General features: G+C 38.0%; 1 protein-coding gene across 1 annotated transcript in view; it reads right to left on the reverse strand.

The window, feature by feature from the left end:
- Positions 1-1,120: 1,120 nt before the first annotated feature.
- The window catches only part of ABCB11 (ATP binding cassette subfamily B member 11), a 76,890-nt gene continuing 57,860 nt past the window's right edge, over positions 1,121-20,150 (reverse strand). Inside the window, 9 exon segments of the mRNA NM_001143932.1 lie at positions 1,121-1,321; positions 2,157-2,303; positions 3,497-3,703; positions 7,009-7,206; positions 8,364-8,520; positions 10,935-11,176; positions 12,467-12,670; positions 17,574-17,735; positions 17,826-17,930. Coding sequence (NP_001137404.1) covers positions 1,121-1,321; positions 2,157-2,303; positions 3,497-3,703; positions 7,009-7,206; positions 8,364-8,520; positions 10,935-11,176; positions 12,467-12,670; positions 17,574-17,735; positions 17,826-17,930 — 1,623 coding nt within the window.

Consider the following 20,150-nt stretch of genomic DNA (forward strand, 5'->3'; position numbering starts at 1 on the left):
GATTGGTCTCTTTTCTTGAATTAGCCAGTTTCTCCAGAGGCTACTCCTAAAATCTCCTGCTAGAGAAGGAGGGGGCTGGAATTTTTTTCTGTTCATATATAGCTTTCCATTCAATCTCCTTGTCTCCTGTATGTTAGCTACCCATTCAAATGTGACTAGTGTCTCTAAGTCCAAGCTTCTCAGTGAGCTTCCCCATCCAGTCTTTTGCTAGACATTTAGAGAATGCCAGCCATCCTACTTCAGGAGCGGGGTGTGTACTTCTGTTTTCATACAGGCAATAGAAGTGGAGGGTGGTGACAAGGATTAAAGATCTGGGATAGAGCCTTTATCCCAGATTGCTGTCCTTTGTTTCTCCAATGTCTATTCATGAAATGAAAATAGTGCATTTTACCTTTTGTAGCTTCATTTGGTTTTATACAAAAAAGCCACATTGGCAGATTCTAGTCCTGTAAGTGGTGACTTCTCCACCCACTTCCTATACCCTGAATCTATAAATCCACATTCCTAACTGGTAAGTCCTTACAAATACTTGCTCCTTTCTGCCTTTCCCAGCCTGAGAGCATTCAGAGTATTAAAGTCCTCCTTTTCCAATCCCCATCTTTAGAGATGAATGGATCTGCTTTCACTTGCAAGAAAACCTAAGTCAAGAAATAGATGGTTGTCAGTCCTCCTGGTCTTTTCTCATATGACCTTGGTCCAGTTTGATAAACATTCATTGAGTGCTTATTATAAGTGCACTAGGCTCTGTGAACACTGAAGTTTCAAATATGCAAAGGATAATCCTCTGCCCTTAAGGAATTCAAAGTCTCATTTACTCTATGACTTCTTGTTAATTCCCAAATAGTAATTGGGACTAGCTTCTGGATGGAGAAAGCCACTGGGTAATAGCTGAGCGTCTGCTTGACACTGGAATTTCACTCACACTAACCCTAGTTTCTTTCATGTTCTATATACAGATTTTTAAAATTAAATTATTATTGAAGGTCTTTAGAAATTAGCCTGTATCCCAACATATGATAATGTCTGTAAAAGCAAAATATCATTTCTCCTTGAAGAAAAAAAAAAACCATGGCACTCCTGTAATTGGTGTATCATTTGTATATGAAATTCTTAAGTCAGGTCAACTGATGGGGGCTCCTGTGGTAACTAGTTTGTAGTACGCTCCTTTCTGGGCCATCAGTTCTTCATGGGTCCCCTTTTCAATCACTATCCCCTGTGACATGACAGCAATGATATCTGAGTTTTGGATGGTAGACAAACGATGAGCGATGACAATGCAGGTCCGACCTTCTCTGGCTTTGTCCAGGGCAACCTGCACCGTCTGTAAAGACAAGGTGGAAAGTTGATGTAAAGACACATGTTGGTTCCTTGGTCCAGCATTGCAAGAATTCTGCTTAACACTACTTGAGTAACATTACTATATCCAGGGGTTAAACCCAAAAGCTTGACAAGAGAGAGAGGATTACATAAGTATTTGCTGACTGCAATGCATCAATGATTTCAATTACCCTCTACAGGCTGAGAAATTTTAGTGAAGCAGGACTGAACCAAACTAGAGGTCACTGTGTAATTTTACAATGCTTGATAGTCTGGTTGACAAAAATGAAACCAGAGAAACCGTTAGGTAAGGTAGCAGTTAACGGGTCATTACTGATACAGTTCTTCATTGCGGACATATTAGTTTTCTCCAAATGAATCCTGATTTTTAAGGTGTTAATTATAAATGGTAAATTTCATAATTTTGTCTTACACAATTGCATTTCGTTTCATGCAAGCTGTGCATCAGATACCATCTTTTACTTAGTGTTGTATGCTGTCTACAAGCTCTGCCATGTAATGTTGAAATTATAAAATATGAAACACCTAACAGATGACCTAGATTACTTTATTTCACTTAAGAAAGCTACCTTTGGAATATACTCTTAAAAAGTGTATCTTAAAAGCAATTCTTATTTTAAAGTTAAAATATATTTTTTATTTGAAACACCCTATTTTGACTCACTTCCTCTAGATTATTGTCTTTTTGTTCCACTAATAGTGGCCATTTATACTGTCAATGAATCAGAAAATTGAAAATAGTGTCATCTTATAAGGGCATATATTACAGCAAAAGATTCATTTATAATGATCTAAGACATTAGAAAATCAATACATACCTTTTCACTTTCTGTGTCTAGGGCAGAAGTAGCTTCATCTAGTAGCAAGATTTTAGGATTTCGTACAATGGCCCGAGCAATAGCAATACGTTGTTTCTCTCCTCGAGATAGTTGAGACCCTTGGGACCCAACATTAGTTTCATATTTCTGGAAACAGTATGGTAAGTTTGAGACCCAGAAACAGTCATTGCCCCTATGCTGTATGGAGACCCCACATCAATGACCTCTCTATGGATTTAAACAATTTTTTTCTCTTTTAAACTTGGGAATGATAAATAAATCCTTCTCTAAAGGATGTCAAATCCATTTAGGAATATAGGAAAAATATAATGTTTGTTGGGAAACTAGGGGATTTTATATCCCCTTCTCTGCATGTATTTTAGTTTTGTATTTTTTTTCTTTCTCCCTGTCTGTGAGATCTCTCTGATTTAAGATTCCCTGATTTCCAAATTACTGTCTGGAAGATCTTTCCAAGATGGAATGACAGTACGAATGCAAGGGCCCTTTGAGAGATCTTCTGGTCCATCCTCTTATTGAGAAGGCATCATTCTGGATCACAAGCCTAGGTGCGAATCTAGGTACGAATCTAAAGCCCACCACAAACAGCACAAAATTTATAAACATAATCATTTACAAAGAAAAGTAATTTTCCAGTGGTATTTAAAAGAAGAGGAAAAGATTAAAAGTTTGGTTCCTAAAATTTCGTTTTCATGTGTTAATTTTCTTTGTGATCAACCACTAAGAGGCTTTTGGTGGATGGAAAAACGCAGAGTTGATATTGTACTAAGTTCAGACTTGGCTCTGGAGGAGTGAGAAGCTCCAAAGCAGATGCAACTTACCCCCACCACGCACAAGATATGCTGCCAAATAATGCAATCATGATGATGGCCATAAGAATAGCAGCAGCTTTCTTTGTATGGCTATTATGCATATTCTTACATTTTAATGTTATTTTTTGCATTTTGCCGATGATCAAGTATAGAAAAGATAAGTAATTGTCCCAAAGTTACACAGTAAGTGGCAGAGTTTGGGTTCAAACCTAGAGCTGCTCCACGTCTCAGGATTGCTTCCCACCACGCTATACTAATGCTCAGTGTAGTGCTGCTTTATGTACAATAAGTTCCATGGCATCCTTTGCACTGGATAATACAATACTTTGCAAAGCTAAAGAGTATGCTGACATTTATTTTGCTTAAAGGACAGAGACAATCTCAGGGCACCAGGAAATGACCTGTGTTGCCTTTGACCCTTTCCTTGAGCCATAGTCATAATCCTTTTTGGCCATTCTACCTCTATCCATCCCCATCTCCCATTGGGAAAGATTCTGACCTAGTCCTCACCTCTGGGAGTGACATGACAAAGTCATGCAGCTGTGCTTGCTTTGCGGCTTCTATGACTTTTTCCATGGGAATTTCTCTGGTGTTGTCTCCATACTTGATATTGTCCATTATGCTACAGGCAAACAACACTGGTTCCTGGGAAACAATCCCAATGTTCGAACGGAGAAACTGGACATTGACTTTTCTGCTGTCATGCCCATCTATCATCTGCCAAGAGAGGTGACAAACAGAGCATTAAGTTTTAGAATTCCAGCCATGAGAAAAGTTCATATTCTAGAGGCAGTATTATACAAGATATTTGCTTTGCTTACGAGATAAAAATCTCAGGAATCTTATAAATATGTTAGGTTGTCTTTGACCTCTGGAGGTAATGCATGTCAGGAGTGGTGTCAAAGTTATAATCAGATTGTGGTTTTGTTTATTTGTTTCCCATATTCTAGTTTTATAGGTAGTCCAAATGAGAAAGGCACTTGAGATAGTATTTTGTTAAAAAAATTTCCCCTTATACTTTGGTGCAGCACAGACCCTACAAGTATGAAGAATTGCTCAATTTTGAGACTTCACAGGTTATGAAACAATTTTTTCTATGTAAAGCTATTGGACAATATAAGAATCAAAGCTATTTCCTTGATTTTACTGGAACTAACATGAGATAATAGACCCAACTAAGAAAGGAGTACATTTATTCACTTAGTCAGTCAACAAACATATATTGAATTTCCTGCCACAAGGGCGCCATGCTAGGCAGTCTTTTGTCTGCTATATAAGGAAAAAAATAATCTCTGTGTTCATCTGTGGGGTAGTTAGACACAAGTACAGGAATTCAAATATCTACCATTTGAGTTGTTTCACTTAAAAGCCTTAAAATAGTAAAGGGACAGTATGTTTAACATACTACTGCAAAATGTTTGGCCTTATGATTTCAGAAAAAGATGATGTTAAATGCTGTGAACATAGTATATTTTAGATAAATTCTCAGCAATGGAAAAAGCAAACACCAGAGGGAGAAAAAGTAGGGTATTCCTCAACAATTAGCCCTGGCTCATCTTCCTCTTCTCATTTTCCATAGTACTTATAGATTGCAAAGCACAATTTAATACCTCATTAAATACTGGAGCTGTTTGCTAATTATTGTACATGAGCTAGTATTGTAAGCTCCTAAAAGACAGAAGACATGCTTCATGCTCCTTAGAATCTACCACAGGGCCTACCGAACACAGTACTGCATATCACAGGAATGAAATGTTGACACTGTTGAAAGCTACATTTGGTAGCTTCCTTAAGAGCAAAGACAATATTTTAAAATTGTATAAAAGGTGGTATTTTTCTTACCTGAAAAAGGTTTAGAAATGTTTTACAATGCTATAACAAAATATATTGCATTTATGAGATTTAAGGAATCATGCTGATTTCTTCATGGGCATTGCTTCCTCCCTATGACCAGAACAGGCACTGTGCACAGTGAGAGAAATATACTTAATGTATATGTTATTGTTGGAAAGGTCAAACGTGGAGGATTCGGTCCCTGTATGTCTCATGGTTCGCAATCTACCTGGGGTGATAACAGGATAATCTGACCTTTTGGAAAACCAGACCCTCTCCTTTGCAGAAATCAGAGCCCAGTGCAATGTGCTTTCTAGATTCATCAATCACTATGTACTTGTAAACAGGTGCCTAAAATTAATAACAAAGTAATTATAAACTATGTATAATCAACTCTTACTCTTTATTTGCATAATTTCCTGGATTCTACCAATATCCGTTCACTTGTTTCTTTGCTTTGGCTTAGGCAAGGGAATCTTTAGTTGCCTCCTTTGAGTTTCTTTCAGCTTTTCTCATCATAATGTGACCTGTCCTCATTGCAATGAAGATTCTACTACCCAGGGAACTCGAAAAGGCCTTTTTCAAAATATTAGGATTAAACAGTCAGGTGTGGAGCAGAATAAAACATTCTCAGACCTATGCCTCTGAATCATTTCTTAGAAAACTACTGGTGCACACATTCCAACAAAATGAAAATGAAAGCCCCAAAAGAGGAAGGTATGGGAACTAGGAAATAATGGATCTAATCCAAGAAAACATGCAGGAAACTCACAGGGTGACAAGTGTTCAGCAGCCACAGGTTGTAATTAGTCCAGGCAGTGACAGGCAAGAGAGACAGAAGCAGGTCCCTCAGAAAAAGGTAGCAGGATAGAGACATTGGAAGAATGTAGAGATTTTATAAAGCCAGGGGATGCAAGAAAAAAGAAAGTCTTTCAGAAAGCCTTCCCCTCCAGAAAGAAAATGCAATGCTGATGTACCTCACCACTTGGCTATGGGATGAACAATATTACATAATCATAACAAAAGTTGGCAGTTGATTTTTAACTTTTAGAATCAGTCGAGAGTGAAAACATGAAAGATCATAAATATTATAAACAGAATGGTCGTGTTTTGCATTTTGGTAATAGAAAAGTACTGTTATTAGTACCAGAGAAATAAAAGGAGGGAAGAAGAGGTGAAAATAAACATAGAATTGCTACTATTCTCATCTTAGAAAATGAGAATTCAAGGGATGCTATCTGTAGGTGGTGGAACAGAAACAGAATTATATTGATTAAACTTACAAACAGAGAAACTTTCTAAAGTTATACATCCATACTGGGAGGAGGTGCGTAAAAACAGGAGGAGTGGGAAGGGTAAGCTAAATTTCCATCTCTTGAGAATAAGTCAACAGAGAGTCTAAATTTGTTAAATCGTGAAACAGCAGCATAATCATATTATTTAGAGACATTGAAGTAATCATTGAAGGATCTAAAAACATCAAGTAGGTAAAAATAGTTGTCTTTGAGCAGAGAAATGGGGGAGCGGTGAGAAGGGTAAGGGTAAGAATAAGAGGTTGCTTTTTATTACAAATCTTTCCTGTTTTATTTTGTTTTCCTCTGCATGTTATTTGGAAAGAAAGAAAAGAAGAAGGAAAGAAAGGAGAAAGAAATGCTCTGGAAAATAAGCAATTCACCAATTTTTCAAATCTCCCTGCCAAAGCTTTATGGCACAATAACTACTGATTTGAGTTCTTTATATCATTTAGACCTAAGCTTCTCGAACCAGGATTATGTCAGATTTGTCGTACGAAACCCCTTCTCTTGCTTATTTATCATTGCGTTCCTTATCACCCCACTCAGTTTTTCCATTCGAGGTCATCAGTTTCCTGATTAGTTTGCACTTTCTGCTCCATTTACAGATACATGAACGCTCCTGTTAAACACACTCATCTTCAGCTTTGCAGTGTGCCCAGTTTTCCTTAACTGGTCAGCAGACCATCTGGAACCGGGAAGAGTACGATATTACAAAGTGAGAGGTAGAATCAGGTCAACCAGCAAATGACTGGAACTGGACAATACCCGTAGGGGTAAGTGTCCAAGGCAAGAACTTTCCAGTGAGTCTGGCAAGGCGTGATCTTGAAACTACTTTGAAAGGGCTGGAGACACTCTGCAGCAAGCGGAATTCTCCAGAGCATTCACATTGCTTACCACCTTCCCTTGGTCAGGATCATAGAAACGTTCCAACAGCTGAATACTCGTGCTTTTGCCACATCCACTGCTTCCCACAAAGGCCAGCGTTTGGCCTGGACGAACGGATACCGAGAGACCATTCAGAACTTGCGTATCAGGTCGAGAAGGATATGTAAATTTACAGTCGACAAAGTCAACCTGGCCCTGGAAGTTGTCCTGTGGAGGGGAAGATGGGGCTTACATATGTTCCTACTATATGTAACAGTAGAACAGTGTTCTACTAGAACCTAGAATACTGAAAACGCGCCTGAATCTGAGTTTTAGGTCCTTGCTTAAGATATCTTCAACAGCACACTGCCATAGAGCAAGTCTAAAGATAGCTGCTTGATGAAATGGCATTCTGTTCCCCGTTCTGGCAGGTGTAGACTACAGGGAGGTTTGAGCAGTGAAATGTAAGATATGTGACCTCTTATTCTCATTCTCACCTAGAGGGATTTCCTTGTCACCCATTCTTTGACATTCTGAATGAAAAGACCAACTAGAAGAAATGGTTCCATCACAGAAGCCAGTAACTGTTCAAAACCCTATAGTTCTGCTCCCCCTAAAGATTTCAAATAATAGCATTACACTTCAAATAATTCAGAAAGTTACTTGCAGCCTGTATTGCAAAGGTTGTGCTATCTGAATTACGAATTATCAAGAGGATAGTATTTAATAACAACAGGAGGAACAGGTCGCTTGACCAATTTACAAAGATTTCTGAATTTCGTTCAGTTTTCCTAGGGTTTAGTTTTGTTTGGCTCTGAGATATTTAAAAAAATAGGCGGGGAAGATTTAAAAAAAACACCTGTGAGGACTATCAGAAGAAAAGATATTTTGTAGAGATTGAATTAGTTTTCTGGGAGTCCACATGAGCTAAAACTTGAGCCTAGGTAAACATGAACTAAATCAATATTATCGGACAGGAAGGACTGTTTTTTCTACATCCTGTACCAGAACATTAGTAGAAAACATGGTGGTCAGGTAGGTCTCAAAAGACACCCAGCCTTCATTCATCATCCATTCGTTCATCCATCCACATTTCATTCATTCTGGAACTAAGTGTGTTTTACATTACACAGAATTTAGCATTCACTGAATATCATTGCCTTATTCAAATGCCAGTTTTATGAATAATTTTAATACTAATTTACTTCATTCCTTTACACTTATAAATCTACTGTCTGTGCTTTCTGAGTGCATATGAACGAACCCATAGACTGCAGGAATTTGAAAGCTAAGTGGTATCCTATGGACATCCCTCCCCAATGGGCTGTACATACACACGCATGCACAGCCCTCCCACACTACCCCTCACCCCCCTCAGTACTTACCCACTTTTCACCTGCACTACTGTACACCTTGATTGGGGGTTGTCGATCCAGCAGTTGAAAAAAGCGTGCAGCTGATATTTTAGCTTTGGCATAACTGGGGGTGTAAGAGGAGGCTCTTCCAAGAGCTGTCGCGCTCAGCACAACTGAAGAGATCACCCTGCAATAGAGTAGACACCCGGGTAGAGCAGGAGTGTGGGGTGGTTGGTATGACAGCCTAGGAGACAGGCATTGTGTGTGTGTGGGTGGGGGGCAGCCCTAGTTCTGCTAGTAAAGAACAGAGCAGCCTTGATTTGTCTGGGAATGGGGGCTTGGAGAGACCAACAGTTTTCAAGTGTGTTGTATGTCAAGTCAAAACGGTGATGGGAGAATTGAACCAGGGGTGTTCACATGTCCAAACCCTGCTTTAACTACAATTTCCCCTTTTTCAAAAACTTGTTTGCGAAAAAAGACTTCTTGAAAAGAAACAAAGAGGAGCGGCGGGGGGGGGGGGGGGGGGGGGGGCTTGAAAGATCACCAGATTGGGTTGAGTTCTTGCAAAGCTAACATTTTCTGGATCTATGATAAGAGTGCAAAAGGCAATGATTAGTGATATAAACATCATTCTGTATCAAGCATGCATGTCACTCATGCTTCAGACACCGTGAGAAAGATACAATTGTCTGTTTGCTTCTACATCCTCTATCCATATTCAACATGTGCAAAACTAATGAGCAAATGAGTGAGTGGATACTGAGTGATAAATGTGGTGACAGAGCGCTCCGGTGCTGTACAGGTGAAGGTGCGAGGGACATCCTCTAGTTGATCACCTGCATCACCATGCACAGAAGGCCTGCCTCAGGGTGGCAGAGGGCAGTGTGTTTGTGTGTTTTACTGCTCAGTTCACAAGCAGGAATTCTTTTAGGCCAGACTTGCAAACTCAAACATCTCTAGAGGCCCATCCCAGAGCTTAAAGCAATGAAAAGCACCTGGAATAAAATGGGAGATGGTGGAAGGTGATCTTTCAGTTTTTAAAAAGAAGCTGGAAGCTGGAAATTTTCTATAGTTACCCAATTTTTACAGGAAATATGTAAAATATTATATATTCTTCAAATATCTCATAAACTAACAAGTCAACAGAAATTTGCAATTTTTGCTTTGGGGGTTAACAGCTCTCAAAATGCCAAAATTCAGAAAAGAGGCTTTCCTGATTGGGATGGGTATAGTGGGGCAGGAGAAAAAATTTCCTCTGTATTTCTAGAAGAAATCTAGAAGGCAAGAAGACAGAGCTCACAGCTTGAGAATGAATTCAAAAGAACAGATTTGTGTTGGGACCACTTTTCCTAATGTCTTCCAAGGCCTTCTCAGACCACCCCCCCCTCATCCCTTTAACATCTCCCACCCCACCCTACTGCAGTCATATACTGCACTCCCAGGCCCTTTTCCCTGACACCCTTTGGTTTTCACCCCTAGAAAACTGGATTCAAAGCTAATGTTATCAGCTAAGCAGGCACAGACTATAAGAAAGGAAATAATTCCCCTGTCCTGGCCTTTGCTGTCTCTACCTAGGAGGATTCAGCTGGAAACATGCCCTTCCTGCAAGAAATAGAGTTCCAGTAAGATGGTTCTGTGCACCTTCTGATCCAAGTTCTCTAGATTTTTTCCGCATTAACCAGTATGGCAGACTGTGTAAATGGTTCATTCATCCTCTTACTCTGTACACATCCCTTTGCAATAGGACTTTATTACTCCTCTGTGATATTGTGATTCAGGGTGAGAAACATATATTTGGTCTTTGGCTCTCATTCCTGGCACAGAGCTCTTAAACCCTTGGAAGTTCCTATATTTGGAGAGTGACCAAGGTCTCCTTTGTTGTTAATGAAGTGACTTTGGATGGTGCCTAGTAACCTAACATTGGGAGCTGGTTGCCAGGCGAAGCAACCATACAATTAGAGGGGTAGGACTTTCAGACCTATCCCTGCCACCCACCTCCAGGGAAAGGAAGGGTATCTAGAGGGTCTAGGGAGGTGATACAGGCAATCTTGCAGGGCTGAGCCCTTAACTTATGGGATCCAATGCTACCTCCAGGTAGATGGTGTCAGAATTAAGTTGAACTTCTGACACACCAGGGGTCAGAAGTGTGTGTGTGACAGCACTGTGACAGTAAAGGAGAAACACAATCAGTTCCTCTCATCAAAAGGTAGATTCCATTCTCTTTTCTTTAAATCTGGGCTTGGTTGTATGACTTTCCTCGGCCAAAGAGATAATAGAAAAGGTGATGCACACAGTACACTTGAAAAGTGCAAGGGGCTTGCTCACTTTTGTCGTACTTCGAACACTGAGACCATGATATGAAGAAAACAAGCTCACCTGCTAGAGAGGCCAGGTGGAGACAAGCCATGCAGAAGCCTGACTAAATCAGTCCAGTCCAGAAGAATCATCCTGATAACCCACAAAATCTTGAGAAATAATAAACCCCAACTGTTTAAGACACCAAGTTTGGTATGGTTTGGTAAGCAGCAAAAGCTACCTTAGAGCCAGGCTATTCCTCCCTGGAGTGTGGATCTTTTATGACCTTGGCCTGATAATCCTCACCTGAACACATAGCTGAAATGGAGCCCCTCATTGGGAATTAAGTAACCTCCGTATCTGTAGGAAGCAGAATTGGCAACAAACACTATGCACTGGGAAAAACCAAAGCAGAATCCATAAACATTGGCTTTTCGAAAGGCTGTCTTGAATGGCTTCTCCAGCTCAGCCTCAAATGCTTCAATAAATTGCCTCTCTTTTCCAATTCCAGCAACAGTGCGGATATTACTGAGAGCTTCATTTGTAATCTGAAAAATGAAAAAGAGTTTTAGGAATAAAAGAGTAGAAAGAACTACTCCGGTGACATTTCAGCCACTACATGGACTGGATCTGGTGCAAATGGCAGAAGGTGGTACTAATCCACGGTGGAGGCATCATCTGGGAACACAAACAAGGGGTTGGAAGTCAACTTACCTGGATCATGAGTCAGTTAAACTCAAGTTCTACTGAATACTAACATGGCTTTGTTGCCTCCACTTGTTGTAGAAGAGAGAAGGGAAAAAATGTGCACACACTTATCCTTGAAAGCTTTTTAGCTTTTTAGTTAACTTATTTGAAATGAAGACATCTTTAGATGTCTTCTGAGATAAAAGATATTTAATAATATATGTTCAAAGTATGATTCTATTTTTTTAAAAATTAATCTGACCAAATATTCTATAAATATGAAGTTTATCTTTATACTATGAATTTGCATTTGTTTCAATCTGTACACTAGGGTAAATAATCACTGTTTCTGAATTAGCATCCTATCCTAAAGTAGCACAAAGATGGGCTACTTTTTCCCACCGGTATATGAAATCTTTTTGGCTTCTGTCTACATGGGCAATGTTCACATTCCCTCCTTTAAGATACAAAACCTAGGTAACAGTAAATCTGTTAAAAGAGTAAAGGTGTGTGTGTGTGTGTGTGTGTGTGTGTCTGCACGATTTCTTACACCTGATAAATGTCTACACTACCATCTCCTTATATACCCCTGATAACCAGATATTTCATTAGAACACGATTTTAAAAGTGCACCCCTGAAACCTAAGAGTATTTGAGACCTAAACTGTATGTCACAGTTCTAGTTGAGAAAGACATCTAAGTCTAGCAGATGCTAAAGTATGAAAATTAAAAGTCTGTGCCATTCAAAAAATGATAGCTCTTCTCTGCCCAGGCAGCATGACCCGGGGCAACCATTTAGTTAAAAAACCCAAGCAGACAGAAAACCAAAGTCTCCACTCTTGCGAACAAGAATAAGAATAATCTTGTGAATCAGGATGTGGAGAAAATAACCATTGGAGGGAAAGGAAATTGAATACGTAACCCTCTGTGTTGGCCCTGCCCTTTCTCTATACCTGTTCACACAGCATCAGAGCTTTATTACCATAGCCTTCGGGCAATGGCACATATAAAAAGGCTAGTGGGACGTTGCCAAGGATGAACATTTGTAGGCTAACAGCTTCCTTAAGTCTCTTTGTACTAACTCATCCTTCTAGGTTTGTCTGACAGCCACTTAGCAGCAAGCAGTTTGAAAATTGGCTCTGTAAGATTACCTGGCCAGCGATCTCCAGAGCCTCCTTGTCCTGGGTGGCAAATCCTGTCAACATTCTGGTCTGTAAGGCTCCCGATAAAGCCAAGAAGGGGAAGAAGCACATTATGACCAGGCTTAGCTTCCAGCTAAAGAAGAAGGCAATGATCATGGCCACAGTGACGTTAGTGAAGGAATTGACCATCATCCCAATTTGAGAGCCGGCTGCCTGCAAACCAAAAGCAATCACTGGGTCTGAGACATGCAGTCTCTTTTACCAAGTACCACTCTGTGAAAAGGCAATTTTATAACAAAAGGATCATTTTTTAAAAATTATTCTGATAAAATATGCATGACACGATGTTTATCATTTTAGCTCTTCATAAGCATATAATTCAGTGGCATTAAATACATTCACATTGTTGTGTAATCATCACCACCATCTATACACAAAATTTTCCTGTCATCCACAACAAGAACTCTGTATCCATTAAATAATGATCCTCCTTCCTCCCTCTCCTCAGCTGCTGATAACCTCTATTCTACTGTCTCTATAAATTTGCCTCTTCTAAGCAGCTAAGTGGAATCATACAATATCCTTCTGTATCTAGCTTATTTTACTAAGCATAACATTTTCAAGATCCATCCCTGTTGTAGTACATAACAGAATTCCATTCCTTTAAAAGCTGAATAATATTTCATTATAAGTATATATATCCCATTGTGTCTATCCATTCATCTGCTTGTGGACACTAGGGTTGTTTTCACCTTTTGACCATATGAATACTGCTGCTCTGAACACTGATGTACAAATATCTGTTTGTGTCCCTGCTTTCATTCCTTTAGAGATATATACATATATATATATATATGTATATATATATATATATATACATATATATATATATACCTAAGAGTGGAATTACTGGGTCATTTGGTAGTTCTATGTTTAAAAATATTTTTTAAAATAATGAACTCTCTAATGCATTTGTAGCCTGGATTAATAAAAGTCTATTTTATCCACAACTTTTTCGGAAGCTCATCTATTGACTGATCTCATTTCATGGGTGAGCTAGAGCAGTCAGTATTAAATTAATTCAGCCCTAAGCATGGACGGCATGTGTGTCTGGTGGCTATGCATTTGGTCTGCTTGAAAATACCCATACATTGGTCTGATGGTAATATTTCTGATTATTTAGTGAAGATTGATGCTTGTCCTATAATTACAGTTTTGAAATTTGTACAAGACTATTATTATAGGAGACCACTTTGATTCTCATTGATACAAAATCACATGCTGACTTAATAACTAGCTGTTCAGTCAACACAAAATGGACAAAATGGATTCAGTCTTTATATAGGTGGAGAGTGGATACTGTGGTAATTACTGTCTATATCCAAAACTGTTTGATGGTTCCACCCCTTCTTTCAGTTGCAACTATGCAGATGTGACCAAAGGTTGATGCCTTCTGTGTAGAAAAGACTTGCATGGGTACAACTGCGGGCTTTTTGTAAGTATTGTAGAGACTTTAGCATTATTTAAAAGATAAAGAATGCAAAACAACCACAGGTAAGTTATTAAGTAACTACAGGTACTAAGGAACTGCTATGCAAGAATAATTTGCACCGTTATACTGTGTTGAAGACTCAGATGGAATATGAACCCTGTGGTCCCCCAAATTCCTGTATTGGTAATAACTTCCTCAAAGATAGAAATGAAAAGCTAAATTAAGAATTTATTTATAAGGGGGATAGGGTAACTGGATGACGTGCATTAGGGAGGGCACATGATGAGAGGAGCTCTGGATGTTATATTATATGTTGACAAATTGAATTTAAATAAAAATTTAAAAAGGAATTTGTTTGTGTACCTATATTTATAGCTGCATTACCCACAACAGCCAAAAGGTACAAGCAGCCCAAGTGCCCACTGATGGATGAATGAATAAACAAAATGTGGTCTCTACAAACAATGTTATATTATTAAAGCCTTAAAAAAGAAATGAAATTCTGACACATGCTACAACATGGATAAACCTGGAGGACATTAAGCCAAGTGAAATATACCAGTCATGAAAGGACAAATATTGTATGATTCTGCTTATATGAGATTCCTGGAATAGTCAAATTCTTAGAGCCAACGTGGAATGGTGGTTATCAAGGCTTATGGGGGCAGGGAGGAGAATTAGTATTTAATGGGTACAGAGCTTCTATTTAGGATGATAAAAAGTTCTAGATATGGAGAGTGCCATGATGGTTGCCTAACAATGTGAATAGACTTAATGCCACTGACTTGTACACTTAAATAGTTAAAATGGTAAATTTTATGTTTTGTATATTTTACCACAGTTAAAAGGAATAAAAGAATTTCTAGTTGACAAGGACAGTCAGGCATTATAGAGAATTTGGAAAATAGCTGCATAGTTCTTCGGGATGTCATTATTTTGTTTTCTTTTACATTTTATTCAACCAAATTTAGAAAATTTAAAAAGCAATATGGCTTAAGATACATAAAATATATATACATATGTAACTATAAACATTTTCACGAAAAAGGGATCAGACTAGATTTTACTTTGAACTTCGTTTTTTTCAGTGTAACAACCATCCCTCCAGATCATGACATTAATACCTTTAAAGTAGCTTCCTAATTTTCCTTAGAATGGATGTATTCACTCAACTATTTTCTTACTGGTGAATATTTAAGTAGTTTCCAGGGAATTTTATTAATGTTTTGATCAATATAAAAATACCCTTGGAAGCACATTGTCAGAAAATAGGAGAGAACTTACTCATATGAATTTTAGTAGAGAATTTGCATACCTGATGTTGTATAAGTATTGAAAAAGAAAAAAGAGATATAATTATCTTTCTTTGAATATAATTGGATTATATACCTAGAAAACCCAAAGACTCTATTAAATTTTTAAATAATTAGTTAATAAGAAAACTTGAAAAAATGGATATCCATAAGATAAATATACAAAAACTAGTAGTTGAAATCTCAATCTAGAATATTCATTCAAAATAGTGAAAAACTACATAAGAAAAAATGGATGAGATAGAGTGATACATTAATATATCTGTGTATTATATATACTCTACATAGTATATGGCATATTATGTCCTATATATCTTGCTAAAAACTAAAGATTCTTGTTTGTATGTTTCTCAAGAGGGGACTTTGGGTATCCCCACAATGGCAATCCTCGTGTGTATGGTAGGGGGAGATGGGGGGGGTGTCGCTGCATGGATGTATTCAGTTGGAATCAAAATAAAATTTTCAAAGAAGTCAAGATGATTTTAAAGTACATTAGAATAATTAATGTCTAGGAATAAATAAAAGAATTTTGAAAAGGAAAAATTATTGTGCAAGGATCTACCTTACCAGATAATAAAAATTTATAAAGTTACATAACTAAAAGAGTAAGGTCCCAGCACAGAATAAATCAAGCTGACAATGAAAGAGAATAGAGAATCCCCATAGCTCCAAGCATCTGTGGTAAATTGGTATTCACAATGGGCAGGAGGATTTCAAATAGCTGGAAAATGAAATCTACATTAAAGTTTGGTGGGGGAATATTTTCTATCCAGCTTGGAGGAAAAAAAGCCAGATTTCTACCTTACTTTACTATTAAAATAAATTTGACCTGAGTAAGCAATGTTATTTTAAAAAAAAAAGGTTAATGAAAATATTACTGAAACTCTTAGAAACTTTTTTTAAGGATAAGTAAAAATTCTTGTAAGATGAATAGATGCTACTCTCTGAATTCAAGTGAGAGTGAATAACTTTGAAAAGCCCTTGCAGATTGAAGGATGCAAAAATAGAAGAAATAAGGTGATAGCTTATTTATTTAACCTAAGCTCAAGTCAAGTAAATTGGACACTAGAATACTCTGACAGTAAAAAGGAAATTGCTACAAACTTCTTCAAGCAGTGAGACAACACACATTAAAACCCTTTGAAATGATTATACATTCTGATCCAGTAATTATATTTTGAGAACAAGAAAAAAAAAAAAAAACAATCAGGGATGTGCCAAGCTTGATGTAAAATGATATAAGTTGCTTATAAGGGGAAAAACAGAAAGAACATTTAAATAAGGAATTCTTTAATGATGATGCATTAAAATGATGAATTATACAACCATCAAAAATCTACTCTAGAAGAATATATAATAACCGAAATATGCTTATGTCAGATTGTTGTGGGGGGAAAAACAGAAAGATTGCAAAACAACATGTAGAGTGTGACCCAAGGTCTGTGAGAAACACATGTATACTTAGAAAAAAGCTCTGAGGAAGAGGATCCCATGTTCCTCTGAAAGTCTCCCATACCACTGTCCATATTTTTGGCTGAACTGGCTAGGAGTCAAGACAAATGGCACTCAGTTTTTCAGTCTGGGGTGGAGTTCTTCCAAGAACCTCACAGATTGTGGTTTTCTCCTTCCTTCCTTCCTTCCTTCCTCCCTCTCTCTCTCTCTTTTATTCCCACAGAAAGTGCGTAGAGGTGCTAGGCAACACAGTCAACTCTCTTCACTTTAATACAAACCCCTGGTTTTCTAAAAGCATTGCCTCATCATTGTTCAGGTGACACAAGAATGAGTCACCTCAACAAGGCTACAGGTCCTGAGGTTCAGAAACCACAGCTTTGTCTCTCCGAATGCCTCGGGATTCTAGATGGCAATCATTTACTTCTTTTCTTCAGTTTCCTGACTGGCTTTTACAGAGGCAACCCAGAAGATCTTCTCTTTTCCTGAGACTGCCTGCAAGCTGAGCACCTGTGTAAGGAGGCTTTGCTTCCACCCTCTAGGGGGTGCTATGAAGTCTTGTAGAATCTGAGTCTCTGGGCCTGAAAAGGATCTGAGAATGAGTCTCAGAAAAGCTCTCAGTTTGCTAGACTTCCAGTAAATCTGAAACCCTGACAGATTTGGACTTATGGCACCGATTCTGGACATTGCCTGGAAGACACTGCTGTTTGTCAGCATTGGAAATGGTGGGAAATGTGGCTCTGGGACATCTGAATCCCGTGAGTTCCTATTTCATGGGAAACATACAGGTGATTACCAGAATGCTCAAAGGAAAGAATGTTTCCTCCATTAAAAACACCCCTGACTTCCCCCCATAGCTTACCCCTTGAACTTGGGAGGCATCCGTAGCAAGCCTTGTTGTTAATGCCCCGGGGCTATTTCTGAGGTCATCGAACCAGCCAATGTCTTGCCCTAACATTGCTCTGAAACCATATTTACGCAGCCTTTTTGTGAGGAGTTCTCCAGATTTAGCAAAAGCATATCCCTGAAACATAAAGGAGCCTTTAGTGATATTTTAACACGAAAAGAGAGGAAATAATTGTGAAATCACTTGCTAAAAAATAAAATTCCTTACCTGCAGAAACTGAGTGCAAAGGGATACACAGCCCACTGCTACAAACAGCAGGCACACACCATTGATCTGTGACCTTTGTTCTTCTTTATCAGGAAGCGAAAAAGTCTTTGCAAGATTGTAAGCAAAGATATTACTTTGTTATTATAAACAATAGCAAAAAAACCCAGAATATATGTAAAAGAAATTTCAAATTTTAAGATATATTTAAAAGAACATTTTCTTAAGCACTGGGTTAAGAAAACATACTAGAAATTTAACCAAAGTTAGCCATGAATATGTGTACTTTAATTCCCTGTGGGAAAGGAAGGTTGGCAAAGGAAAACCAATAGAAACCATTTGCAGAATTTTCATCTTGTTTTTTAATGTGATGTAGGCAATTGTGTCAGCTTTTCATTGATACAGATGAGAAATATGATTAAATGTCTCCAATCCTTTATGTAATAAGGCAAAGAAAAAGGGAAGGAAAGATGGAAGGAAGGAAGGAAGGAAGGAAGGAAGGAAGGAAGGAAGGAAGGAAGGAAGGAGGGAGGGAAGAAAGGAACGAAGATGAGTATTATCAGGACTTATGTCCTCAAAAAATAGAAGCAATAAAGATGATCTTCCCACTCAGGTACCCTGTTATTTTACTTTACTTTTTTATTTTATTTTATTTTATTTTATTTTATTTATTTTTTTAAAGATTTTATTTATTTGTTCATGAGAAACACATACACACACACACACACACACACACAGAGGCAGAGACACAGGCAGAGGGAGAAGCAGGCTCCCTGCAGGGAGCCCAACGTGGGACTCAATCCCGGGTCTTCAGGATCACACCCTGGGCCGAAGGCGGCGCTAAACCGCTGAGCCACCGGGGAGATAGATATATATATATATATAATATGAATTATATAATTATATATGTGTATATATATATATTCATATTGATGAATAATAGCATCATTAAAAAAGTAACTAGCTATCAAGGCATTAACTGGAATTGCCTTAGGAGAAAAAACACTTTCCATCCACCTGAGACTGAGGTTGTTTCTAAATCAGAAGAAGTTGAAAACATGCCCTCGCCCCCCCAGGAAAACTATGGAAGTTGTGAATGGGGTTTTTGAGTCTACAATGAGAAGTAAACTATACTTTATAAGCATATTCTGAACTTGCAGATGTATGCTCAGTAACCGATTGGGGACTCAGCTGTTGCAATAAGACAAGGGGAAGAACAGCTGCATATTCTAATGACATTACCCTATAATGAAATAGATTTCAGGTACAACAAAACTTCTTAACTTGGGCTAAGTGAGGGAACTCTGAGTTCCATAAAAAGTATGCATTAGACAGCCTTATTTATTATTCTAAATTAATTTAAGTAACTAGAACAATGCTAACAAGCAGATGCTCAAAAGAAACCATTTATTCAATAAATATTTATTTAGTGCCTGCCACATACATCTTGCAAACAATGTATACTACTCTGTTAACAAACCCTTTTTTGTAAAGCAAAATAACCTATTCAAAAATCACAAATTCCAAAATGGAGGGAGGGGTTCTAGATTAATAAGATTTACTGTTTTAAGGACAGTTTCCAGGGTCTTCATGCTTCTTAATACAGGTGGAAGTGGGTTCAGAAGATTCTACAGTCATTCTTCCCACCATAGAATAACTCATATGTTTACTTTACAGAGTTTACAAGTTTAGGGATTTAAAGACCTGTTTCAGTTTGGTTTTAAAAATCACTATACAAATCCCCCAAGCCCCAAACTGTGACGCCACAATTCCCAGTTTGTTTAGCTAGTGGTTATCATTAGACAAGGAAATGTCTATTTTTGTGATTCCAGTGGTTTTCTTCTTGGCAGGCTTTTTTGGCTCTTGGCATTACTCATCTTCTCAGTGTTAAAGTATTTGGCTAATGTTAAATCCACACAACTGCCCAGTTCAAGACTGTGCATCTGTCTATCCATAACCTTTTTATTCACAAAATTCTATTCTTTATATATTCTTGTTGAAATGCAACCCCAGAAGCTACCCATCCATAGGTTCCTCTACGATACATCGCTGCTATTTTTGTAATGGTAAGTCTGTTTAAGGAGAAAAGAAACATTCACTAAACTATTGCTATTTACCAGATGCCAAATATGTTGCTTAACCTACTTTAACTTAAATGAAGATTTCCTTAAATTGGGCTTCTTAAAACATCCCAGTGAGGTAGATTTTCTTACCCTGTATTACAGATGAGGAAACTAAGACTTCATCAAGGAAAAGCCACTTGTTCAAATGCACCCAGAGAATACAGAACAGAGACCTACTACAGATCCAGGGCTGGCTGGCTCCAAA

The sequence above is a fragment of the Canis lupus genome, chromosome 36 (genome assembly GCF_011100685.1).
Source record: "Canis lupus familiaris isolate Mischka breed German Shepherd chromosome 36, alternate assembly UU_Cfam_GSD_1.0, whole genome shotgun sequence".
In the NCBI taxonomy this organism is placed as follows: domain Eukaryota; kingdom Metazoa; phylum Chordata; class Mammalia; order Carnivora; family Canidae; genus Canis; species Canis lupus.